This window comes from Ornithodoros turicata, chromosome 6, assembly GCF_037126465.1.
Source record: "Ornithodoros turicata isolate Travis chromosome 6, ASM3712646v1, whole genome shotgun sequence".
NCBI classification, from domain to species: Eukaryota; Metazoa; Arthropoda; class Arachnida; order Ixodida; family Argasidae; genus Ornithodoros; species Ornithodoros turicata.
The window spans coordinates 26,958,134-26,984,132 of NC_088206.1; the positions used below are offsets into that span (position 1 = coordinate 26,958,134).

Genomic DNA, 25,999 nt, shown 5'->3' on the forward strand with positions numbered 1-25,999 from the left:
CTGACTGGTCACTATACTCATTTGAGCTTTTGGGGCCTTTTTTTTTCTCTCTCTTTCTGCACCCCCAGATAATAATGTGTAATACGCATCTTCAGATTATACTTTATTAGCAGCTCCACATATGACACCGTAATATGGCAGCCATATACATTAGAAGCCGGGAGTTGAATAGCCAGTACCAAAAATTATACAGCAAGTTTTGAAATTCAGCACTGAAAATCTCAGATCACTCCAGGTACTTATACCAAAACAGTTATTAAGCCATTGAGTTCATCATTTCACTTTGATCACCTTCTTTTGTAGCATAAACACATGACTGTGGACTTGTAGTCCATGTTGAGAGTAAATGAAAGGAGACATAAAGAAAGTAGAGGAATGGGACACAGTTACATCCACTTTTGTATCATTATCTTCATTGATACGGGATCATTGATGCTTAAATGCACAAGCACATGACATTTAACGTGGCTCAAAACCCTGTTTCATTCTTCAAGCTGTTCATCAGGAGCCACCATGCTGTGCGGTATACTGTCACCGTGCGATCAAATTTCAATGAAAACATTCCAAGGCCCAATGCCAGTGCTTCATGCTTTTCCTCATGCTTAGCTCATTCAATTTGTTCCCAGAACAATGCAACCCAGAACCAAAAAAATTATGAGGAGACACCTGACTGCTCCTTTAAGTTCTAAGTGCAACAAGATTGTCAGGGTATCACCTGTTGGCTGACACTTAATTCAAGTCAGTCTTTGTAGTTTAAAAAATTGAAGTCCCTAACAATTCATTACAGTTTAACGTCTATTTAACGTATTATTTCTGTTGCATGTACATTTCCCCATAGACATCAATGCATTTTTGCACTTGATTTAACAAAGTGTTTCCACCAGACACATTCTATTTAACGAAGCCCATAGGCAGCAAACTCCTGAAACAACCTCTCTGCGCCGTCGTACCTGCCTCTCCTCATGTGCGGGAGAAAGGACGAGTCCCGCCCACAGGAGAGGGAAGGAGGAACGTCAACGTGACAATGCGTTCATATTGGTTATTGGTGTTGTCACGTAAAATGACCTAATTAGCAAATCGGGCATTCATCACTTTTGCCACATGGTTCTGCAGTGGGAACTGCGCAATCGGTCCCCTGTTACATTCGTTTTTCGAATTTGTTTTCCAGTGGTGCTTTGTGATTAGTGCGGTCCAAAAAGCAAAGGTTTTGTCAGTTGATGAGGAACTTGCGATAATCAATGTAGTGTCCATGACCGAAAAAAAATGATGTACCTATCCGCGACTTACGAACACCCTGTGCTCCCCACGTCGGAAAGTATAGTTCACTCAGAACTTACTTTTTTCGTATGCTCCTGAATGTCAAGTACGTTGATGACGTTTGTACTCATTGAAAATTGTGCAACATTCAATAATAAGCACTCATTCCATGTTTTTACGCCAGTCTTATGACAGTGTAACGTAGAATAGGGCACGTGGGTCGGTGCGTTCGGTTTAACCAGTTAAAGTGCAGTCATTTTCAGTTTCATTATATAGAGGTTCAACTGAATACATTATTCATTGCACCCCTGGTTCTGTTCCTTTTCATGCATGCTGCCTTTGTTATGCTACCCTTAAACATTTTTATGCTCGAATATCGTGCCTTGCAGCATGGCGAGTAATACTAAGGAGATTGGAAGGCTGTGATATTGCAACAGAGGAATACCAAACATTTATAACAATTGCAGACCATTTCCCTGTGTCTCTTACATCAACAAGGTACTCTTTCTAGTTCAACGAGAGTTTAAAAGTACGAAACTTTCAGAGCACCACGTCTGCCAGCGAGCCGCAGCTCCCTGCAGTCAAGCGGCAAAGAGAGTGACACAGACAGCATGGCAGAGTATGGAGAGGGTGAAGCAGCTCAGTTTGGGGAAGATGGCTCTTTTATCGGCCAGTACGGGGCCAAGAAGAAACGGCCGCAGGAGCCCACGTCTCCCTCTGCACTCGCCACTTTCGTTTGAAAGGAATCTCTTGAAAGCATTCCCAGGTCTGGCTGTCGTTTGCGTGCAGTAGTGCTCGCAGTGAAATAATTTATTTACTCTGTAACGGAATCGCTCGATTCTAGATATATTGCCAGCCGCTTTGTAGTGTCCCGGAGCTTGTACAGCCACGCGTCGGACACAGCAGGTGTGATGCAACACACACAGAGACTTCCTCAACGGAGATCGTGGAAATGGGCAGCATCCTCCTTCGAGACTCACAAAAATCAGAGGGTGTGCAGATTGGTTAGTGTGAGGCTTACAGAAAAATAAACAGCATTTTTTCTTGTACAGTATGTCATCATTCTTGTGCTAAGTTGCAGTGTACCACTTTCAAGTGCTTCATTGCTATGAAAGGCTGATTTTTCAAGTGCATATACAGTCGAGCCTGTTTATGACGATACGTGTTGATGGGAACGTGAAACCCGATCGTTATACATCAACTTTCGCTAAATCGCCGGTCGAGATAATATCAGCGAAGTACAATGGTACAAGTACAACACCGCTAAATATTCATAATGTGATTGAGCATGATTTTTTGCACAAATAGAGGGACAGGACAAACACATGACAAGGCAAGTTACAAATATATAAACATGACTCATGAGAAAACGAGGAGGAAAAGGGAAGGCAAAGGCCAACCATCCTCAGACAGAAAAGAACCAGGTCAAGCGAAAGTTTCAAATGTCACAGAAGGCGTCTGTAGGCTGGATGAACAGACACAGAGGCAACACACAATTGCCTGCACTCTGTATTGCAAATAGCTTCTATTAGAAGTCGTCTTCATGTGTCAGGCTCCCAGGCAATCATTGTGGTTTCACTCCAAAGTGGTTCACCATTCTTACAAACCTCTAAAGGACCAGATAAATTTGTGTCACGGTCTTTTCTGTGCTGACGCAGCCTTTGATTTAAGCAGTGAGACGTTTGACCAATATAAACAAACCCACGTAACTAGGAATACAAATAAATGACATTTTTCGCACGGGGAACAAAATTTAATGATTTACCCCACAGACCGACACGGAATTTGTCCACCAGCTGGCCTGCATCTGTAGTGCTCCTGGGAAGGACGATGATAACGTGTTTAGAGTGCATGCTTTTTATGATGCTGCGTGCATATTAAAACGTTCAGTTGATTCCTGCCTCTCGGTGCCTAAGGTTCCTTTCTTCTCAGACCCACACATCTACATGAAGACCACATAATTGGTGAGAAAATGAATATGGCACACATCTATGCCATACTCACCGCTGAACATGTACGTTTGTTGAGGGCACAAAAGCATTTTATCTAGCTCTAGATTGACACAGCTTTTTGTCGAAAGCTTTTCCAAGGACAACATTACCGCCGACACCACGTGAGCCTCCGCACCTCTTGGGATCGACAGCTTCCTCCATTGATCGTCATACAGTGCCGTAGTTATCATTCTCACTACCGGACGTGCCTCATCGACGGATAATTTGTCGGCACGTGTTTGAATGGCGACACGCAACTGTCTACCAACTCACATTTTGGAAGGCACGGTACTTCGTGATGAGGTTTTGCACCGGTACAAGATCTGTCGAGCACGTGCAACTTCAGTTTGAGTCTAGCCACGTACCTTTCATCATCAAAACACGTGCCGGACACACAGATGCCATCGTAGCACGCAGCAAATCAGGAAAAAAATCTTGTGGGTGAGAGAACGATGTCAAGAGGGAGTAACCTCCTTTACTCCTCGCGAGTGACTTTAAAGTCGCATGCTCTGCAATGAAACACGTCTAATCGCCGTCAGTTATGCACAGGCAAACGCGCAGAGTTCTCACTTTTATGCTCCTGGAGGCTAGAGCTCCTGAACATGCCTCCTTAATTTGTTTTCAATGAAAAATGGAATCTTGCTTCTCCATTTTCTCACGTTTTACCGATCTGCGGGAGAATCTTGATCGCTATATGCGAGTGAATGCTTTCACAACATTCATTATATCGATGTCTTGCTTGCATGTAGTACTTCAATGTGTGAGCTGACAGGAAACAGCAATTCGATCGTAATGTCAGAGTTATCGTGATATCGAATATCGTAATAAACGGGCTCGACTGTCTGAGGGCCTTGTGTTTTCGGGTTTTATGTCTCGTGAAAATCAGGTTTTATTTCAGCAGCCATAAAACGGTAAAATCGGGATATATCGGGTGGAAAATAAACAAAGTGCATCTAGCATTTGAGATGAACACAAGATGTGGAACAGCCGTACTGAATGCACAGTGCTAAGCGGTCTTCAATGCCTGTATTGGTGGCTGGATTGGCACATTACCAAGTAACTTTTCAGGTTTTACCATAAGTGACAAGGATGCAAATTGGGGGTAAAAGCTGGTTTGAAAACACACGCAGCAACGGACAAAGACAGAAGTATCACAACACAACTGCGTTGTGTATGCAGTTGTATTGTTGTGATCCTTCTGTCTTTGTCCATTGCTGTGTTGTATTTTTATATCATGATATACCATTTACCCCACTTCAGAAAGCAGGTTTTATCGGGTTTAACCCTAAAACACAAGGCCATATATATATATTTATACTGTTCTTTATTAGGCAAAACACAAATTTTCGTGGTATTTCCACCCCAAACTTTTTACCCGTAATCACTGAGCTCTTAAACCTTTGGAAGCTGTAGTAACACTCCAGAAGAGTGAGCCATGGCAGCAGCCAAAATGGGTGCAGCAAAAGACCTGCTTATCCCCTTTTTACAATCCTGCTATGTTCACCGTAAACACTGGTTTTCATGGAAGCGGGACGCTATCCCTTGGCATGTGCTCTCAGTGGAGCAAATTGTGAAGAACTCTGACATCGTACTTACCAAATGGGAAACTACTCTGGATCAGAAAATTGGTTTCACATGCGGATACTAGGCGCCGTTCTTGATCCCTACATGAAGCTGAGCCCATAGTTTAATGAGTATGCCTTTCCCTCATGCGTGTAATGATCAAAGTACAACTGAGACAGTTTGACATACACCCATCACTGCACAACAATGGCATCAAAATAGTGATTCTTTAAAATTATGCTGCCGCTACTTTAGCACCCGTTGGGCTAAATTTGATATGTCTGCCGCACAGCAGTTGCGATGCTGAAACAACATTCTCTCACCCTCGGTATGTGCAAAGACCGCGGTGATCTTGAATGGATGATGACTTATTTCAAACGGAGTCAGCCTGATAAAACCCGGAAACAAAAGCGCCGCGTTTAACGCACCACATGGGCAAGGTTAAAATTTGTGCTTACAGTTTACGACCTGCACTGCCAACAGAAGTAAGGACAACGTGCAAACTTGATGAGCATTCATGAGCTAGTGCTACATGTACATCTTTCCTTGTTAAAGGAACACTAAACTGCAAAAATGTCTCCTTGTGGAATGAAAGATTACCTTGACACCAACACAAAAGGTACAGGACTCATCTGTGTTCATGATTTATGAGTGAAAGGCTTTCTCTCTCCCTCTCCTTCTCAAGAAGCACGAGAATGAGGTGAGGCCTCGGATTGGTATCTTCAAACGATCTCCCGCGATGATTGGACAAATCGTTTATGGAGACCAATGGGAAACAACTGCGCGTTGCCGACATTCTTGAGAAGGAGAGGGAAGGGCAAGTTGCAGGTTCTGATAAATCATGAATGGCACAATGGATAAATCCTGTTCCTTTTGTGTTGGTGTCACTTTACTTGTTACTTGGTGGTGTTACTTTAAGACATAGTAAGATGTTGTTCCTCTCTGATTATAAAAGAATTATATTAATTATATTAATATTATAGTAACTGTATTATATCAGCCTTGTTCTGCATTGTACATTTATTTGTTTGTCTCTTTGACTTGAGACCCCAAACTGAGGAGTACAGTGTGTATGTTGCTTCTCACTCGTTCAGCAGCTCTTGCTCCTGTCCTTCTGAATTTTGAGTGTGCACAAGTGAGTATGTATCGGCCTGGAATGCTGGAGGTGGAGAACTCAATTTGTCGGTGAGCTCGGCTGTAATGTTGGGAGGCACAACACTCGCAACCAGGAGATAGTTGGTCTTCTACATATAATTGTCCCGGTCAAAGCAAAGTAACACTCAATGCCTTGTGCTTAAGGGTTACACCCGGTGATACCTGTTTTTACCCCCCACCCCAGTTGCATCATCGTCACTTAGGGTAACACCTGAAAAGCTCCAATAGTGAACTTGCAAAAGTGCAAATTCAGCCACAAATACAGTTTGTGCCTGGTTCATTCGTTCATTATTTTTCCCTAGACCATCAATCTAAAATCGTACGTTTTGACTGCTGCGCAGACACCTTTTCCAGATCCTCCTTTTGCTGGGCCACAGTAGACTGGAATGCTCGCCCCCTGAAAATCACAGAAATACTGGATTACCAGTCATTTTGCACCCGATTAAGTGCTTGCCTTATCCATCACTAAGTTCATTTACATGTATCATTTTCGATGCTACTCTAGTTTGTTTTGTATTGTCTATTGTTTCTTGTTGTATTATACCCACCATCATTTATGTGTTTCTGTTTACGATTTTTGCAATTAAACTCGCTATCGCTGGTTTATGGTGTGGTTTGCATGTTTCTCTCCCACTGCCCCATTGTTGTCGGACCTTTTGGGGTATTGTGAAATAAGTGAAAAATAAATACAGGCACTGTAGAATGCTAAGCACTGCACATTCAGCGCAGTTGCTCGGCATGTTGTGTTTATCCGAAATGCGAGAAGTGTTTTCTTTCCAGAAATTCTGCTCTTCTACCTGACATCACCTGATTTTACCACATTTCACAGCCTCTGAAATAAAACCTTTATCCAATGACAGCCATTAGCCAGGCAGCTACAGAGATTTAGGTGCCGCCAACTAACACAGCTCATGGGATGCTATGCAGCTTCCGTTAATATAATTTTTTTTTTTTTTTTTTTTTTCTGTGGCCTTTTAGGCAAGAAGATTTACACTGGTACATTGTGACCGACAGGGAAAAGAATGGTATGCATTCTGAGCAGGTTATGGTCCACAAGACTGTCCCTTTAAAGGGGCTGAGACACATCACCCCAAAATTATGCCAGATAAATATACAGGGTGTCCCAGAAAACGTGTCATTGAATTATAATAAAAAAAAACACCACCTAGAATCATGCGGTTAACAGCATTTGTTCTTACTAGGTTTTTGCCACCTCCTGATGTCAATGTCATGTAACATAAGGTTTATTATGTAAATTTTTGCAAATTGAAGTTGGAAACTTGCCAAGTAAAGGTCAATTTTTTACCCCACCAATGTGAGGAGCGTGTCTAATTTACTCAAAATAATGATGTTAAACAGGAACATTCAGGAGCTATCCCATTTGAAAAAATAGCTTAACATCATGCTCTACGGAGCTCCCACAGCATAGCGCGCAACAAAATTTTCAGTGCTATCGTTGTCAGTCCAACGAACGGAGGTTGGAAACCCATCTCACACTGGCATCCCAGAAAGAGATAACACAGGCATGGCTTATCACGTCCGGCTTTCCCTGTGCTTTTCCCTCTCCCAATTTCAGGAACTGCCACTTTTTCTACTATCGCTCTGTGGGCTGGGTCTGAAACCTCCTTTCGTCGGACTGACAGCGATTGCGCTCAAAAAGTCAATCGCGCCTTAAGGTCCGGTACTCCGAAAAGCGTGATGTTCGGCTATTTTTTCCGATTGGGTAGCTCGTGAATATCACTGTCAATTATCATGAATTTGAGTGAATTCGACACGCTCTTCACAATCGTGGGGTAAAAAAGTGTCCTTTACTTGGCAAATTTCCGAGTTCAGTTTGCAAAAATTTACATAATTAAACTTACGTTAAATGATAGTATTCACATCAGGAGGTGACGAAAACCTACTAAGAACAAATGCCATTGACCGCATGATTCTAGGCGGTGTAGTTTTTTATTAGAATTCAATGACACGTTTGCTGGGCACCCTATAGAAGGTGGTCATTTAGGTAGATCTGAACCTGCATTCCAAATTTTACAGCGAAGGGGGTAACAGACGCATGCAAAACCTGTCTAGCTGTGACATCACTGCAGGCGTCTCAGCCAGTGAGGCAGCACGGGAGAGGTCACACGCTTACAAGAACCAATGGGAATGGCTCCTCCAAGTTCAGCGCTTGACCAACACGGCCTAAAACAGAGCCTGATCGCACAACGTGACCTAACAGTTAAGAGCCTGCCAATCACAACTGTGCTTTCGGCGACCGTAGCCGAAAGCGTCGCTATGGTGACGAGCAGCCACTGGGAGCCACAGAAAGGTTGCGTTTGAAATGGGTGGCTCTTGGTGGCTTTCAAGTGAAGAGGTGGCGTTAAGCATGCTGGGACTTCCAACACTTCTGCTCCAAAATCTTAGTTTTGCTCAATTGGAGCAGAGCAAGAGTTTATAAACTCTGGCTTAAACGACAACCAAGATGAGTTCACCTTGGCAACGCCTGCCTCCCAAAACAAGTAAGTTACTTTAGCAAATACCCTGCGCGCACTCTTCTTTTGGCAAAGTTCAGATTTCGTGACACTTTGTGCGTGTTTCGGTCCCTTGGCGCGCGCTTTGAAATCGTGATCAGCCGAAATGTTCTGTTACAACGCGGTCGATTTGATGTTTCAGATAACAATGATAAAGGGCAACATTTCAGTTACGGTACAGCAAAATGTACAGGCAGTATTTTAAGCACCAATCTTCTGCACTCAGGATCATGCGCATGCAATCGTGTTCTTTTAGTTGGAGACCAAGTTGTGACTTTAATGAAAGTCTTTTCGCATTATGACAGCCACACACAATTCAACATGGTAAGCACACAGCACAGCATTTGGTGACAAGTGCCTGCACCCCTTTGTTCAGTTTTGTTTTATGCTGATCACGTTTTTCCAAAAGCGCAGGATCCCAGGGTATGCAGTACATTTTGTGTCATTTTTCCACAGAATTGGTGCAGCGCTGAAGATCCACATTTTTTATTAAGAACATTGAAAACACGCTGATACCATGGAACTCCTGCAGAACTTTGAATCGGAAGCATAAACCCACGTGACATTGCAACTTCCCGTACGTCGTTTTGACAAGAAGTTGCAAACCACCTACTGTCTGCGGAAATTGCTGACATCAAGACTTTGTATGTCCACGAGCAAAGGAATGAGAGGAGGCCCACTTTATCTACCTCGGTGGTGTTGGCTTGACGTGGCCGTATGTTCAAAGGCCTGTATCTCGCCACCTGTGACACATAAAGGAATATTTTTTCCTCAGTACAATACCTGCATCATGTAAGGAGCCACATACCAACGTGCCACAACCTTTCAGCTCAATGTTAGTTTATTTCATACCATACTGTGCAGATATAGCTCCTAGTTGGTACACATTTTATTTGCATATTTACACTTTTCTGGCATTAAACTGACATTAAACATAATGTCAACTGTCGTGATCTGTGTGCTCTCACATGTTTGGCAGCCTGGTTTTCTGCTTGGAAGGCCGTTCTTGAGTGGCAGCAAAGTAGACAGCCATGAGGTGATGCTCGGAGAAATATGTTGCCGTGCAAGGTGGTGTGCAGGAACGTTCTGTTATCCAGGATTGCATAAGATGTTCAATATCCGAGTCATGGCTTCCGATTGTAAATGTGCGTCCAGCAATCTCAACCTCTGGGCCACAAACAAACCAAAATGGTTGAGGCCATCATCTTGTTCAGCAGGATTATCCTGCTGGTGCCTGAGAAGACAAGAATTAAACATTTAGTTACAGGTAAAAAAAAAATCCCCTCTGAATGCAGAATGCAGCTTTTTAGGGTTCTGCGCCAGGAGGTACCACACTGGAACAGCAAGAACCGCACTGATGATGCAGTGCTGAGATGTAATACAGTGAAACTCCTTTATAACTAGTGGCTTTTTAACAAAAAGATTATAACCAAACTGTTCTCCCTATCTCTCTCACCCTAGTTTGGGCTTCATAGGGTATACTTTTTGAACAAGAATAACAGATCTTGTGTCAAACCTAGGCCTCCATGCAGTGATGCGAGTGCTGCGCCAATGGTGCCAAACTGTGCCATAGAGCCAACCCTGCTACATTTTCTCAAAATATCAGGAATCTGTGCCAAACATCCGCTTGCACAGTTAAAAGCGAAGGCAATCCTCCAGCTGAGCCCCTCTGGTCGTTTAGCGCGTGTCTAGTCAGCGGGCAGCGCAAGTCATAGCTCCTATTCATATAGTTTCGCTTTTGTTTTGCATACGCTAAGTCGGTATCCTGCTGTTAGGGATCCCTTTCCTGACCTGTGTTGTTTAAAGGGTGAAGCTGCTTATGAGTTTGTCATCTGCCTGGTGCTGCCATGCAATATAAAGCGATAGAGATAAGATCTCCCCCACCGGAAGGATTAGGCTGGTTTCACCGTTTTTCTCGTCCATGTTTTTCACAGAGGCAGATCAGACCCATTGGAATCTACGGAGCTCGATTGCCTCTCGGTTCTGTTTTTGAAGCATACGGACAAGAAAAACGGTAGTGTGAAATGGGCCATAGGAATGTGACAGGATGGAAGATGCAGGTCCAATCTGACTATCACTGTTTCTTTCAATTTTTAAACCATTGCCGTGTTTCCGTGCTGTGTTGCCGTAACCTGTCGCAGGTGCCACATGATGTCAGTAACACAATAACGCGAAAGACTGTGAGAACGCTCATAATACACCATTAATTAGTTGGTGTTGTGGACGAGAAACCTGAAATAAATATTGGACCCGTTCAGCCGATGTGAATCTAGAACTATGTGAAAGCACAGTGGACAAATTGAGCGTGGAAATAACTAAAAAGATGCCATTGTGTTAAGGGCACACATAATACCTTCCCACTAGTAAGGTATGGCATTTTCTTTAACTGTTTCGTTTACATTTGACACTGTAACTGTACAGTATCTATGCAAAAGCTGACTCGCAGTAACCTATATTCAATTATACTCCACTTGAAATATTCGAATTTCACACTGCTCTGCCGCTGTTTGCGAATATTGTTGAAAATCCTGGTCTAAATTTTGTCACATCATGTAAGCTACTTCAGCTGATTGCAGCGCATGACAATCGTTACAAGAAGTTGGCCTGCGACTTCGGTGACCACATCCACGTCACTCTTTTGAGTATTTTAAAAATAAAGTGTATATGGCTGCACATGATGATGTAGCAAATCTGCTCCAAAGTATTGTTTTGTTGCTCCAAAACGAATTCTTTCCTGATCCAGAAGGTGCTCAAAAATGGCTTGGTCCAATCACATCACTGCCTCCATGCATTACACCAGGTATCATGCCTACATGGTGGCTCGGCACAGCACGTTCTTTAACGCCGCGATTGCATGGAGGCCTAGGTCAAACATATCACATTAAAGGTATACTAGTTCGCTCTTCAAGCATAAGCTCTCTAATGACTGCTGTATGCTTACTGCAGTGACGAATAAATGGTACTGTGGTCTCCAACTGTTATACTGCCTCCCAATCTCTGTTTACTTTTTTCCCAAATTCATTTACCCTGAACCTAGGGGTAGTCTTAGATTCGAGAAAATATGGCTCGCTATTTTATGGATGAACTATGAAATGCATAAAAGGAATGCTATTTAATTGTCTGAATTGAATGTGGAGGTGCTACCGATAGCTGAAATCATGTAAAGTCCATAGTCCTTTACTGCTGTCAACGACTACGTATAATAGTTTTGTAACTCCAGCACAAACTGTCAACATGCCTCACACAGCAATTTAGTACTTTATGTAACAATAGTAATGGCAATGTGCCATCAGGTGCCTCACATACGTACCTCTTGATGGCTTTGGTGGCTGCAGCAACACAGCGTTCGAGAGAGTTAAGGGCTTCGTCGTCAGATGCACCAGATATGGCACTGTAAAAAGGACCAATAGTGAAACTAAGATGCGCTGCCACACATTTTTTGTGTCAGCCCCACAATGAACCCAATCTAGCATCTATCACGGTCTATTCAAATTTATCTACACATACTATAGCATAAAGGTCTATATGTATAATATCTTTCAGCAAGCAGTATAAAAAATCACACAACTCAGGAAAAAGGTGCTGATGCCAGGTATCAAACATGGGCCTTCTGATTTCAGAAGGCCCATCCACCTTCCTCCTCAGGAGCACCTTCCTCCCTAGTTGTTTGATTTAATTGATTCTGGGAGTTGGATGCTTACGTGTGTGTGTCGTCTATGTTTCTAGCCCGCCTTGGCTAACTTCTCGTTGTTTATGTAGTATAAAAAAAACTAGTTCATTATTCAGTCTTGTAATGATGTTAGAAAGGAAACAGTGATAGAAGAATGTGTCGCAAACAAGTCATGATAGACACCCAGTGAATGTAGTGAAGAAGCAGAAAATGATTATAAAACACAGAGAAATGATGCTGACACTCAGTTTTGTATGAAGGACAGGAGATCCTGACGTGTATGGTTGGCAGGTGTTTTCTAGTGTTTGCAGTGAGGCGGCTCTCCAATGCACCTCACATATTCACATGTTTGGAATGTATGCCTTATCCTAGCTTGAGTACCTTTCATCTTCAGAGAGGAGCAGCTCAAGTGGTTCTGCTGCTGGTTCTTCGGGTTTCTCCTGTTTCACGATAACACCTTCCAGTATTGCATCCCTAGAAAGGAAAAGTTGGCTTTTTCTCAGAGTGTGTCACGATAAACAGCCATATATGATATAAGCCATACTCATATCTAGCCATGATAAAACAACAATGTGCTTTGTGGACTTAGGTATTGAGTAGACTTTTGTAACATTGCAACATGAACAGCCTTACATGAACAGTGAGGATTTGGCTGCAGGAACTTCACGGACAGTTTACAGTTTGTTCAAAAGTACTTGGGAATTTTCCATCATACTGAAACTGCAGTAGAGGCTGCACTAATCACTAAGGCATGATGATATTTCATTCATTCCTAAGTTACTCATTTTTATTTCTAATAGATGCTCACTTATGTACAACTTTTGTGTGTGTGTGTGTGTGACTGCTGAACAAATTTATTTATTTATTGTATGTTAAATACATCCCAGGGGAGGGGGAGGGGCAGGATGGGGGCATTACATAATGAAGCAGAGTGTTAAATTCAAAAGCAACAAATATGTATCACAGAGCCCCCAAATGCAACACAACAAGTATGAAACATAAACAACCACTGAGCAAACAGAAAGAACAACATCGAGAACAAACATGACGATAGGGAAATTTTTAGGCTGTCTCTTACTAGTACTAATTGGAATCAGGCAAAAAAAGCAATTAAAAAAACTGTGAAGGTCACACTGCAACTTATTGGGTATCCGTAAGTTATACAGTTGTCAGCGAATGGACGTAGTCTAGACTAAAAACCTGATCACTGAACGTAATAGTGAATGTGAAGAACTTTCTTAATAAACTTTTTAACATATTGGTTAGAGTTTGTAAAATTTCTGATTTGATTTACAAAAACCTCATGGTTGTACGTTGTTGTGGTTTTACTGCTGTGTGGCCGGTGTGGATTTATATAAACTGAATAAAAAAAGTCTACTCTCAACCCTTGGACGGTCTTCAGATTTCTGATCCACATGCCAGCACAAATCAGTCTCAGTTGAGACGCAAAGGTTTAGCCAGGGACAGTGTTTCCTTTTCACCTCCAGGGGAGAGGGGGAATTTGTGTCCCCCCCCCCCCCTCTCCTCCCATATTCTCGATTTTCTCTCTCTCTACAGTCGTTCTTAAGTGACTTCATCCAACCCGACCGAAAGGCGTCTTCTTGGAGGCCCTTCAGGTGGGCTCAGAAGAGGCAATTGCCCCCTTTCCCCACAGACACTGGTACTGGGTTTGGCATATTGTCTAGCATGCGGAAATATAGCAAAGGAAAGGCCGTGAGCTTACACGGCCTGTTTGCTTAGCCGGGCACACGTTGTTTTATGCTTATGATACGAGTGCTTCGATACTTATAACTGTACTGTGACCTCTCACTTTGACAACGGAAGATAAGATGCCATGAACTTTTGAACCTTCTACAGCCTTTCCGGAATTTTCTGCAAGAATTTCGACAAAACTTCCAAACCTCACAAAGTGTTTGCATCGCTAACTTTTCATGTGGACAAAGGAGTGACTGAGAAACACACACCCTGTAGCACTTTCGGAGACTGGTACCAATGTAGTGCCCCTCGTGACCCAGCGCCTGGGTTCCAAAATGCCCTGCAGCGTTGCATAGTGTGGCCAGGCAGGCACACGCACCTCCCCACGCATATGAGCTTGCTGCACCTCTTTGTTTAACTTGTAATACTTGTCTCTGACATTTCTCCATTTCCGGCTTGCCTTCGACCCTGTTTTGCACATACAAAAAAGAAAGTCATATTTTTGATTGACATAGTTTGAGGGGCTTACGCACGGAAGGGAGTTACAGGCACTACAAAAAGCAACTGTGAGTGCCTCAAATATCAGGAAAACATGCCCTACAACGCGTAAAGGTGACCAAAATGAAACCACGAAAAGCCACAGAACATGAGCAAAAGTTTGCACATCTGCACTGGAGACACGACAGGTGTAAGAGCTCTTGTTACAAACCTGTTATTTCCTGTCAAAATATAAATTTGACAAAAATGCTTTGTCCGACAAGGGTTTGTGGGCGCTCGAATGGCACAAACGAACTACTTACGCACCTGAGGTTATGCTATGCAAGAAACAAGTTGGACAATAATAGTGTTATCCCTTGTGAAGCACAAAGTAGAAAACAATCACAAGGTTCTCTGGTGTAAAAATTTGCCTTCTGTTGCTTAAAATTCCTAAGTGCACTTACTGCTGCCAGTGCCCAACCGCTTTGCTTTTGTAGAACTCCCCCGTTTTCAGAATCTTGCTGGGTATATTGTTGTTGTTCTGAAGAACTTTTGGTCGCAGACATACAAAAATAGTGTGCACAGGCCCCCCACCCCCCTTCTGGTGCTCAAAGGAAAAAATCCTGGGGCCCACCAGGCAACCCCCTTGGGAAACTGCCTCCTTAATATACTATTCCATTTATGTTAACCCAATATGGCACCTATTGTTGGCCGTATTATGCTCACTTTATTTTCAACGGCTTCTCGAGGAAAACATTTTCTACGTACAGTCCAAGTGCAAATTAAAAGATCACCTAAGAAGTCTTTATTGAAGGTTTCTTGCAAGTCTTTATTGAAGCTGTTCCTGCGTTGCCTTTTGCGTATTTTCTTTTCTATCTCATGGACAGTGTTGAAACATGATTGGGGCTTGTGCTTCTTACATGCCCTGTGCTGTAACGCAACACATGCAACACATGCAAACATATTATAAATAAATAAATAAATAATTAAGAGTAGTTTTGCACACAAGATGAGTCGACCTACAAAACATATATCCAAAGATATCAATGAAATGTCACAATGCAGTGGAAGCGAAATGGCAGAAGCAATAACAATTTACAAGGACATCAATTTCTTCGAACCACAATGCTGACGGCAAGGAACTCGGATACTCTGCAGAATGATTTCAGTAAGTACAAAAGCAGATTAGGTAATTTTCTTTGTAGTAATACGGCTAATTTTTTAATTGCATAAATATGTTCTCTGCTGTCATGAAATATATTAATGCGGGCGTTTCTCATTCTCCCGTGCAGAGTTATTGGGCACCACATGTGCCCCACATGACAGGCAGACAATTGGCAATGTATTTGAGTCAATCTCACAAGAGATGTCTAAGCTTGACAATGACGGGACATCACAAGCAGCATAGTGCCAAATGCTGCACGGAAAGACATTGGAAAAGCTGTCAAGGGAGCAGGGTGACATGACCAACATCATTCTGAAAATGTCCACAGTGTATAGACAATTAGGCCTGGAAATTTCCTGCATGGACCGGGTCAATTGCACAATATTGCAACACAAATTTCAAGCAAGAACTTAGTGTATGACAAACTGACTGGCAAATGCATAGATTGTGTGGTGACTTCCCACAGTTCTTACTACAAATTCTTGTTGTTACGATAATTCTGCAGTCCGAGTAGGACGGCAACCCTGGATGATGACCTTGTTCCGACACGTGGAATTGCGTAAAGCTCTTTAATTTACCTGCTCTTGTAGAGGTGCGATGCCACCTGCCATTCGGAAAATTATAGTAGTGCGTATTGTGCGCGTGGGACCAGCAAGCTGTGTGCAAAATGTTTCGTAGTGAAGGCAATTTTGCTTGTGGCAATTGTGTAACCAGAATGTATGAAACGTTACAATGATTAACTAAAAGTGGCAACAGGTCTGCCATTTCTGGATGCACAATGTGCGCGACATGCAAGATGTGTTATGACATTACACAGTAGTGGAACAGGCTCTCTTCTTCTCTCTCTCTCTTTTTTCTATTTTGCTTTGACCTGAGGCAGCGACATAGCTACCAGACCTGCAAAAATTACTTTTCCAAACTAACTGAGTTAGTTACAACTATACATGCTCACACAAGTTTATGATTAAATTGTAGGTACAATTACAGAATCATAATTGTCACTAAAGTACAATTACAGCATTACATCCACTTCAATATACAATTTTGATGTATAACCTTTAGATTGGATTAGTAGCATAGGACAATGGAAAGCTTCTTACTGTTATTCTTCTTCACTGTGGAGAGGGAAATAATTGGAAAAAGTGAAAGACAGCTTTTGTTAACTTATGCCAAGCACAGAGGAATGGTGTTAATGCCTACATTTTGTAATGGGGCTTTTGAAAGCAGAGCATTCTCGAAGTTCTTGTCTATCTGAAAAGTCATAATATTCTTGTCTTTCGCAAATGAGTAAAAATCGTGAACATTTCATTCAATGAAAACGTGGCTAGGAAGCAAGCGAGCTGGTGAAGATGATGCATAGTGTAAAATCCCCCGAGACTAGGGAACACGAAGGGACAGACACAACACGAAATCTCAAACACAGCTGTGTTTGAGACTTCGTGTTGTGTTTGTCCGTTCGTGTTCCCTAGTCTCTGGGTTTTTACATTATACATTATTTCATTCAAGATTTGAAATAAATCTGTATCACAAAGCGGACGCAGATCGATCTCAAAAGTAAGTCTTGTGTTACAGATTACTTGCAACAAATTTAGTTACAGTTGCAATAACATCACATGGAAGGTAATGCTGGAATTAATTTTGAGAAGGTAATTAATTACAGTAATTGTTTTGCTTGTAATTAATTACTGTACAGGTCTGGTAGCAGTCCTGGATGGCCCACAGTGATTGTCCAAGCCTTTAAGAGAGATATTTTATACCACCAAAAAACATACGGACAGGATTCACATAAGCAATGGATCTAGGTAGCTGGTACAGTAAATTTTGTTATCTACAGATTCTCGAATTTGGCGGAGAAAGGGTGGGCATACAGCACTCGTCTCCATGAACCACACGCGTTGCCGACATACCACCCCAAACAGATGCGTTTTTAGTGCAGTTACGGTGTTGCCATGGTAATATATATATATATACTACCGCCAATGCCGAACTGTCGTCCGATGACGGCCCAGAGTGCTTCCTTCTTGTGGATGTCTTTGAACTGCGGCTCACGCCTGTCATAAAGAAATCGGTGAGGACGCACAGCTTCGACGAACTCCGCCAGTGGAAACGCCATTTTGCGACAACGCCAATCGCCGCAGCGGCGCCGTCGTTGCTCTCCCCAACACGGCGCTGCGGCGTCCTTCCTTCACCTCCTTTTCGCTCTTGAAAAAAAAAAAAAGAGGCGACCAGCGAAACGTAGGGGAACACTTTCCGATGAGGAGTGGAGGAGTGGCTGGCTGGAGCTAGCTGGAGCAAGCGTTGGATTCGTGTCGTCTGCGAGCACGGACCCATTTTGCTGCCGACATCTATGTTCACAAGCGAGAGGTCGCGTCGGCACATTGTCATTTCTTTGTGTTTTCATTATTTTGCGAGTGTCCGACCAAGTTTTTTTCTGTGGCGCTTTTTCTTGAGCGGGGACTTCAATCGATCGCAACGCTCGATTCTTTGCTTTTATCTGTCTCCTTTGGTACTTTTCCGGTTGAATCTGTCTCGTGCATATGAATCGTGTAATGAGAGATAATATTCTGACCGAACGGTCAAACTGCGCTCGACGCTCGTTTCTCCAATGTCTGGCTCTGCGCCTACATTGTCGTCAGTCAGTGGGTTCGTTTGCGAACGTTGGCCGTATGAAACATCCCACCTTTTGCCGGCTTCTTACGTCCAAGCATGACATCACCCACATAGATGCGCAAATGGCAAAAGCATCCTGGCAACGTGGATGCGTGTGCATACGTACCCATGTACAATTAAATTGCTACGCAGATGTACGCTAAGAATATAAGGAACTCTATTCAGTGACTCCACGGGGAAGGAGGGTACAATTATTCGAGTATATCAGTACCGGGGTACACTATTTATATTTCTTTTACAAGCGTAGCTCGATTTGAATTATGTCGTTTAGCATCGTACCTCTGGTACTTCTGCTAACGACAATTCGTGGCTTCATGTTGCAAAGGTACTGTCTGTCACACAGGTATGTGACAAAGGTACTTTTAATGCTACTAAATAATTGAGGACAGCTGACCACCTGGTATAGTGTGCCCAACGTTTTAAGAACTTTTTAATTTATTACTATACGTACTCGTACATCGTATTTGATCAAGTTGTGCCTCTGCCCCTTTGGAAGTTGGAATCGCGCTGAGAAGTCGCAAGATAACATAATACAAGCGCGGCACACGTGGCGGGATTCCACCGCGATCTTACTCTCTATCCAGTGCAAACATTATGCATCATCTTCACCAGCTCGCTTGCTTCCTAGCCGTTTTTTCATTATTGCGATCTTCGGCATGCTCTTTCGGATCATATTGCGAGAACAATGCTGTTGTGTTCCACTGCGAACAGCAGTACGGTGTAACTCAGTGCTTTATCCAGATCCCCCAACACCATCCAAATGAACACAACAGAAATAGGCAGGCTAGCCCCACATTTCCCCACATCGCCAATGTCACATAAAGGTAAAGCGGTTACAACGTAACTGCGATCCCCCCCCGTTTCCAATTCTGGATGAACCACAGAGCTGCGGGTACTAGCTGCTTTCAATAACACTCTCATGAACCGTGCACATTCAATGAGCCGTAATAGAGAAATATCCGTAACGTTCCGTATTTGGTCGAATCCGTTCGGTGGAGATTTATAGTGAGTGCTCATTGACAAACAAACAAAGCGGTGACCAAACGTGGAGCGGAACAGTGTGCGAGGAAGGTAACACTCTTTCAAGATTGAGGGGAAACACAAGACGCAACACGAAGTACACGGGGCAAGACACCGGTCCTGTGTACTTCGCACGTGTTATGACTCTCTTCTCCCTCAATCTCAAGGCCTTCTTCGAATCCACCGTGCTTGCATGTTCAGTCATTGAGGTTTCATCTACAGTCACAAAACATGATCGTACAAACATCCCTGTTTTCATGTGCATTCAAAAAATAAAGAAGAAGAAAAACGAAAGCGAAAAAGAACAAAATACTGGAAGTGTGAAAAACGTCCAGTTCCAAACCAAATTTCTGCGGAAAAATTGAAGACCACCAAATAAAGGTCGACTGGCGGCAAGAACACACAAACTGACGACTTCGCTCAAAAAGAATGCACGTTGAAGTGCGCCAATCACGCCTCGATCCAAAGTAGGTGTACAGTAGCTTTAAAGATACGATTTTAACGGGAAACCCATTTTCTGCGTTCGACCACGTGGTTCGACACAGATAATACATTCCAAGCTTTCTTATATATCCAAATTCCGTGAAACCCCTGTAGAGGAGACCCGGTAAAAACGCACCTTGTTTTTTTTTTTTTTTCTCTCTCCTTCAGTGGCGTAGCCAGACCTCCAAGGTAGGGGGGGCTCTATACGAAAACCCGCCCCACTCTCCCCCCCCCCCCTGATCCTGGGTGCGACAACACACAATACTTGTGCACACCGCAGCATGCGGTTGAAAAAAAAAAAAAAAACACACACACGAAAATAATTGATTTGGACATTCACAATACGATTATACTGTGATGTCCAATGAGGTGGTGTCACGAGATTGGGAGGATTTTGAAAAGCTCATACTTTGGAAACCATTCAAGTGTGCCGCTTAGATAGACGCCATGAACTGTAAGAAGTTTCGCGATCGTCACACAGGTCCCCCCCCCCCCCCCCCCCATATATTATTTTCTCCTCGGATTTGCACGATTTGCGTGGGTCGGTCAGTGGCAGGTAGGGGGGGGGGGGGGCTCGGGCCCCCCTAGCCCGCCCCCGTAGCTACGCCACTGCTCTCCTTTGAGGCACGTGCCAAAGAACGCAAAAATGGTGTGCTCTCACCATTTACCGACGCCTCAATAGCAAAATGTTTTGTTCCGTGAGTGTTTTGTTTTATTTCATAGAATTCATATACATGAGTCCGAGTTAATACCATGTGTTCTGTTCGAATGCATTGATGATACACATGTTTCCCCTCGTTTCTAGGCACGGAACATAACAACCCGCGGCTTTACGTCGCCGAACAACTAGTCAGACACAACACAAATTGCGTGCCAACATATGTCACGTGCCAACGTCCGCATTGTTGTTGATAACATCGCCGACGTGATGCTACGTTTGTTTGTGTCGCCAATGGTGCCTTATTAACCGATTCAGTGTCGTCACCATGTACGCTCGCAATGGAGGTTCCACGTGTTCATTGTAGGCCTCTTTCCGTTGGCTTCACCGATCCCACAGCAGCAACAGGTGTGTCAGTATGAATGTGTGGCAGCTGCCGTCGCCGCCGAAAGCACAATGGCCCCCGCCCCGTCTACGCGGTGCATGCTGGGACGCTCTCCCGCCAAAATCTCCCCCCCTTGGGTCCTTGACCTTCTGTTGGCGCGCTTTTCTGGTACGCGATGCCCGCACTCCGACTTCGAGGACACGTGCGCCCCCTTTCATGTTCCTCCGACACCCAGATATTCCGTACTGGATGCGTCAGTTTGTGATCATTTTGACCCGGAGAACATCAAACGCGCAAGTTTGAGGAACGTCTTGAACGCGTATATAATTTTTACCTCTGTGTACATAAAACTGAACGGATGAAACGGGAGGCCAATGTTGCGGCCCCTTTCTCACATCCTCGTCTGCTCCAGATATCTATTTTCACTTCCCTGTTCATCCGCACAGCTTTCGCTACATGCGTATCTGTCTACCTCCGGGATTGGCGACGAAACTCTCCCACTCATCATCACAACAACAGAGTTGTTGTTATCCGCGATTGTCTGTAATCAGACTCGGAAGATTATCTGTTGAATGTCACAGAGGTGTGTAAAACCTTCGTTGTCTGCGCTCCACACGTCATTAGCGCGTGATGTGACTATGTACTATCTGGGACGTAACAAAGTACTCTGTACAAATGTCGCTGTTGATTTTGTTAGTTCCTCTGCCTGGAAGTATACGTAAGTGGCGGATGTCCGGTAGAATTACAAACAACAGTAGCAAGCAAAGCACATACGACATTCCACCGCACACTTTCTCCACTTCGCCTACGCTTTTATTACTCCGTTTCCCAAAATACAGCAATTTAGCTCACACCAGGATGTTGTTGTTGTCAACAACAGTAGTTCTGGAATGCATTCCCGCTTTGTTTATGACTTATAACAGAGAGGAGAAAGCCACAACGCATCAATGAATGATACCTACAGTACAATCGTGCATAGCTGGGAGCGGGCTCCCTCCTTTACAATGTACATTGAAGCAAGACACACCCAGCAGTTGGAATTTCTGCAATTTTAAGAAAATGGGAGGGAAAACGAGCTTTACACCCCCTCCACTGTGGCATTTCCGAGGCCACCGAGTGACCTTCTACGACAGAGCGTGCATTTCCCCATGAGAAAGGGAGACACGTTCCAAAGAAAAATGCTGGCGTACATGGCGAACAACATAACGTACATTCCTTTTCCTGCTACGTCACCAGTCTGGCCGACCGCGTTTCCATTGGCGGGGAAATAGTTTTACACCATTGGCGGATATTTCCCATGACGTCAAGGAATGACGCTGAAAGATGCACACAAACTGTCTCCCTTCCGCGGCGCGTGGCTACGGCAGACGGAAAGTAGTGCACTGTCGCTTACGCTTTCATCGATCCGTTCTTGCTTAACTTTGCAATGTAGACTCAAAATAAGCTTCTACTAATTTCAAAACAGTAAGTTATGTGACTAGAGGTTGTTTTAAAGGGGTTTGTTCTTCGCCAAAGGGCAGACGTCTGGAATCACGATCTGGAATTCCCAAGCGCGCGGTGGCGCCGCGGAGTGGTACAAATCGTTTGCCGCCCTCTCCGTTGATCTCTGGAGTTCCGCGCCAAGGCATTTCATAGTAGGTTGCGTTCGTTGGTATTCGTTGCGTCGAATATTTCAGCATCCGTAGTCTCAAAACAAACCCGGAGTTGTTTCTGTTTGGTGGACATTCATCGGATTACAAATGGTAGGACGACGGCTGACCATGTTGTGGGAGCGCCAAGGTAACGGAAGCCCCATCTTTGGTCGTGTTGGCAGTCTAGTCTCAACTCCGTGTGTCGTTTTTGCAGCCCAACAAGAGAAGAACACCAGTTGTTTTGAAAAGAACTACCGAATCGGCCATCTGCTTGGAAAGGGCGGCTTTGGCACAGTGTACGCGGGTACACGCAATAGGGACAATCTTCCCGTAAGTAAAGCAGCTCGTGATGCCACTGAACAATTCGTTCGAGCCAGACTGCATATTCATTTGTGTTGTGTTCTTTAGGTGGCTATCAAGCATGTATCAAGAGCAAAGGTGTCTGAATGGGGAACGGTGAGTTTGTTTGGAATTTTTCCTCGCATCTTCTTGTTACGAGTTCCTTGACGTCTCCGAGTACTTGTTCTGTGGAATGCTACCGACCTCGTTAACGCTCCGGGAAAGGATATGATGGAGGGGAGAGCGCCCTTTCTTAGAGTGCGTGCGCCATTTTTACTGTAGTCGTGGAGGCCGCGTTGGCCGTGCTGATGTGGAGGCGGGTGGGTTATCTTTCCCGCGCTGACTCATATTTGCCTTTACGGGTCGCGGAACTTGCAGACGAAAACATCAACACGAAGATGTGTTGGCGGGACATTATGCAATGTCGTGATGTGGCGCATCCTTTTTTAAACTTTTCAGTTGAACGGACAACGTGTCCCTCTGGAAATTGTGCTTCTTCGCAAAGTGGCTCACGTCTCTGGAGTAATTCGTCTTCTGGATTGGTACGAACGTCCGGATTCCTTCATATTGATCATGGAGCGACCAGAAACAGTGAAGGACCTTTTCGACTACATCACCGAAAAGGGCGTGTTGGAAGAGACATTGTCGCGTCTGTTCTTCAAGCAGATCGTCGAGTGTGTGGTTGCTTGCCATAAAGCTGGAGTCATTCACCGTGACATCAAGGACGAAAATATTCTTGTGAATCTCAAGACGCTGACCGTAAACCTCATTGACTTCGGCTCAGGAGCTATACTCCGTGATGGGGTTTACACCGAATTCGATGGTAAGGAGTGTTTAGGTGTTGCTCGTGAACCGCATCATAACAAGCCTTACCCCTTTAGGCACCCGGGTGTACAGTCCTCCGGAATGGATTCAGCGCAACCGTTACAATGGACGCGCGGCTACAGTGTGGTCTTTGGGCATCCTTCTGTACGACATGGTTTGCGGCGATATTCCCTTCGAGCGAGACGAGCAGATCCTCCGCGCAGAAGTGCACTTTCGCAGGAAGTTGTCTCCCAGTAAGTTTCCTTTCTTCTTTTTTTTTTATATAGTTTGCGTGGAAAAGTTGCGGCGTTGGCCTTGCTTTCCCCCAATTCTTGTGAAACTTTGCAAACAAAATACTTAGGTACTGCAAATGTTGGCAGTAGTAGTTACCATATATTCAGGTTTCTTGCTGTTGCTTGGAAATCCAGTTGATCTTGATTCTTGAAGCTATTAACCAGAGTAAAATTTGCTGGTTATCATAGAAATGAATTTTCTTGAGCATGCTCGTCCACAGTTCATTGCATAGTGGCCAGAAACTGCAAAGCTGACAAAAACCATGTTGCATGATTTGTAAGACTGCACCGATACATCCTACACATGTTGCAGCAATATGTCTTCCTACCCTTGATTCGAAGGCACTTCATTAAATTTCCTCCTCAACTTCTGTGCAGTGTGTGAAGACTTGATCCGGAGGTGCCTCTCACTGTGTCCCGCATCACGTCCTACGTTGGAAGACATCCTTCAACACGAGTGGATGGTGGCAGAGGAGCTGGACAGCACAGTGTCTGAGAGTATTCCTGTGGTTCGACGACAAGATGAGGAAGACTCTTCAGGCAGTCAGGACAGTATTTGATGACTGTGCACCGTAGTGGCTCAAAATTCGCCGCCTGTGATAGTGTCGCCCAAAGAGTGGCTGCTGCCCTATTTAATTTAGCCATGTGTACATAGTGTGCATACCTATAAAGACATGTATATAGCTCACCCATCATTCAGTTTTTAATGTTTAATTTATTACCCATATTATTTATCACTCTTTTGCATGTACAGAGGCTGTACAGATGGTTCCAGATGTTATTTTTGTATTAAATTTTTAAAAATAAATGCATTTTGTCTCATTTCAATGGCCTGTTTCGTAGTATCCATTCACGGGATGTGTAGGTTATTGGGAGGCAAACCTACGTTGTCCTGTGGAAGCCCTTGTTCTTGCAAATTTAGAGATAAGGGGCCGGATTAACCGTGCCGTCAAGCTGTACTTAGGGCAAGCAGGAGGTCATAGTACTGAATATTGCATATATCACGTGGAGTACTTTGACATTGCCATGCATTGCATGCATACCAAGCATTGGCCATGCCAACGCTTAATGAGGAATTATGGGAGAAGGGGTAAAAATTGGGTAATGCAAGGTGGAAAATAAATGAGCACTTCTTGCATTCTGAATGAACACAATGTGGGACAACTGTCTTTTATGACAAATGTCGGCACTCTTCCCTGTGAAGTCTGCCCAGGACACACTACCCCCCCCCCCCCCCCCCCCTGCAACAGTCTTAATATAGCCACCACCTGCCTGATTTAACTCTAAAACATGATGCTAGGACAAGAATAACAGTACAGTGCTGGTAATTTTTTTACATGACTAAAACCCTACAGGAGATGGTATGGTTGCCTCGTGATAGATACCCATCCTAGTGTAGGTCACGGAAATGCAGTGTGAAGTTTTCAGGCTAGTATGTGGCCATTCCATCCATTGGCGTAGTGAAGGGGGTTTCACGGGTTCAGCACCCCAATCATATAAGCAGTGTAGAATAATTTATCTACCTAAGTAGGAAGAAAACTTATTATAATAAATATTTTTACTTTTCAATATAATCTCCCAACAACTCGTTGCACTTCTCTCACTTTTCTTTTATAGACTTAATCCCCATGGTATAACCGTTGTATAACATTGTTTGTTGTGTAACATTTGTACAGACATTGTATAACGGCTGTTAACGCTGCCTTCACTCATCATTCGAGGAGCACATCCCCCTTAGGAGTTTTTTAAATGTCAAAATAGAAAATAATCCTTGGGAGCAAGTTCTTGTATGGTGGGTGGTTTAGTTGCTGGAACCCACATTGGTGAATGACAGCCTGAACTTTGCCAGATGTGTGCACTGGTGTGTTGTCATGCAGGAGCAGCACATTTTCTCTTTGATGACCTCTCACAAAGAAGTAATTGTGTGAGCATATGTCTCTCCTGTTATGGTATTCTGCTGTGGCATGAATTCTAACAGCAAACATCCTTTGTCATCCCAGAAAACAGTTGCCGTGTCCTTTCCAGCAGATTTTTCAACTTTAAACTTTTTAAGGTGTGGGCAAAGTCTTGTGTTTCCACTGCATGGGCTCCATTTTGGACTCAGGGTGTCTGTGATAGACCCAAGTTTAGTCTTCTGTCACCAAACATTGGAAAAAATGTTCCGGATCATCATTGAACAGCTCCCAATTTTCCTAACAGCACCTTTGCCGGGTGCCCTTTTGAAAAGAGC

At 43.8% G+C, this 25,999-nt stretch overlaps 3 protein-coding genes across 9 annotated transcripts in view; 2 read left to right on the forward strand and 1 right to left on the reverse strand.

The window, feature by feature from the left end:
* LOC135396474 (neuroglian-like) overlaps positions 1 to 2,306 on the forward strand; it is a 49,818-nt gene extending 47,512 nt beyond the window's left edge. For 4 of the 5 annotated variants that reach the window (XM_064627462.1, XM_064627460.1, XM_064627463.1 and 1 more), the window contains one exon: positions 1,802 to 2,306. In XM_064627462.1, coding sequence (XP_064483532.1) covers positions 1,802 to 1,997 — 196 coding nt within the window. In that variant the 3' untranslated portion in view covers positions 1,998 to 2,306. The remainder of the gene's footprint in view (positions 1 to 1,801) is intronic. The other variant, XM_064627461.1, reaches the window with a different exon arrangement.
* LOC135396475 (uncharacterized) lies at positions 82 to 17,890 on the reverse strand. Of its 3 annotated transcripts, none has more exons than XR_010423400.1 (7): positions 17,461 to 17,890; positions 14,114 to 14,312; positions 12,531 to 12,623; positions 11,790 to 11,870; positions 9,448 to 9,713; positions 9,169 to 9,222; positions 82 to 6,363 (listed from the first exon to the last, which is right to left on the reverse strand). XR_010423400.1 is itself a non-coding variant. In XM_064627465.1 (5 exons), exons 1-5 carry the CDS (start codon positions 17,597 to 17,599, stop codon positions 9,569 to 9,571), a joined length of 657 nt encoding a protein of 218 aa, XP_064483535.1. In that variant the 5' UTR covers positions 17,600 to 17,890; the 3' UTR covers positions 9,351 to 9,568. The 3 variants fall into 3 exon arrangements, 1 of the variants encoding a protein (XP_064483535.1); XR_010423399.1 differs by having other exon boundaries at positions 9,093 to 9,222; XM_064627465.1 differs by lacking the exons at positions 82 to 6,363; positions 9,169 to 9,222 and having other exon boundaries at positions 9,351 to 9,713.
* Positions 17,891 to 22,093: 4,203 nt separating this feature from the next.
* LOC135396476 (serine/threonine-protein kinase pim-3-like) lies at positions 22,094 to 24,597 on the forward strand. Its single transcript, XM_064627466.1, has 6 exons — positions 22,094 to 22,481; positions 22,548 to 22,663; positions 22,742 to 22,789; positions 23,132 to 23,495; positions 23,554 to 23,730; positions 24,148 to 24,597. The coding sequence occupies exons 1-6, from the start codon at positions 22,442 to 22,444 to the stop codon at positions 24,327 to 24,329; spliced, it is 927 nt and encodes a 308-aa protein (XP_064483536.1). The 5' UTR covers positions 22,094 to 22,441; the 3' UTR covers positions 24,330 to 24,597.
* The last annotated feature ends 1,402 nt before the right edge of the window (positions 24,598 to 25,999 follow it).

Bases quoted from the DNA above. Each gene is read 5' to 3' on its own strand.
- LOC135396476 (XM_064627466.1), top strand. From the start codon at position 22,442: ATGGTAGGACGACGGCTGACCATGTTGTGGGAGCGCCAAG. The intron at 22,664-22,741 runs GTAAGTAAAGCA...TGTGTTCTTTAG, and splicing joins GCAATAGGGACAATCTTCCC to GTGGCTATCAAGCATGTATC. The intron at 22,790-23,131 runs GTGAGTTTGTTT...TAAACTTTTCAG, and splicing joins AGGTGTCTGAATGGGGAACG to TTGAACGGACAACGTGTCCC.
- LOC135396475 (XM_064627465.1), bottom strand. From the start codon at position 17,599: ATGGCGTTTCCACTGGCGGAGTTCGTCGAAGCTGTGCGTCCTCACCGA. The intron at 11,871-12,530 runs GTACTCAAGCTA...TCCTTTTTACAG, and splicing joins CTCCTCTCTGAAGATGAAAG to TGCCATATCTGGTGCATCTG. The intron at 9,714-11,789 runs GTACGTATGTGA...TTGTCTTCTCAG, and splicing joins GCCACCAAAGCCATCAAGAG to GCACCAGCAGGATAATCCTG.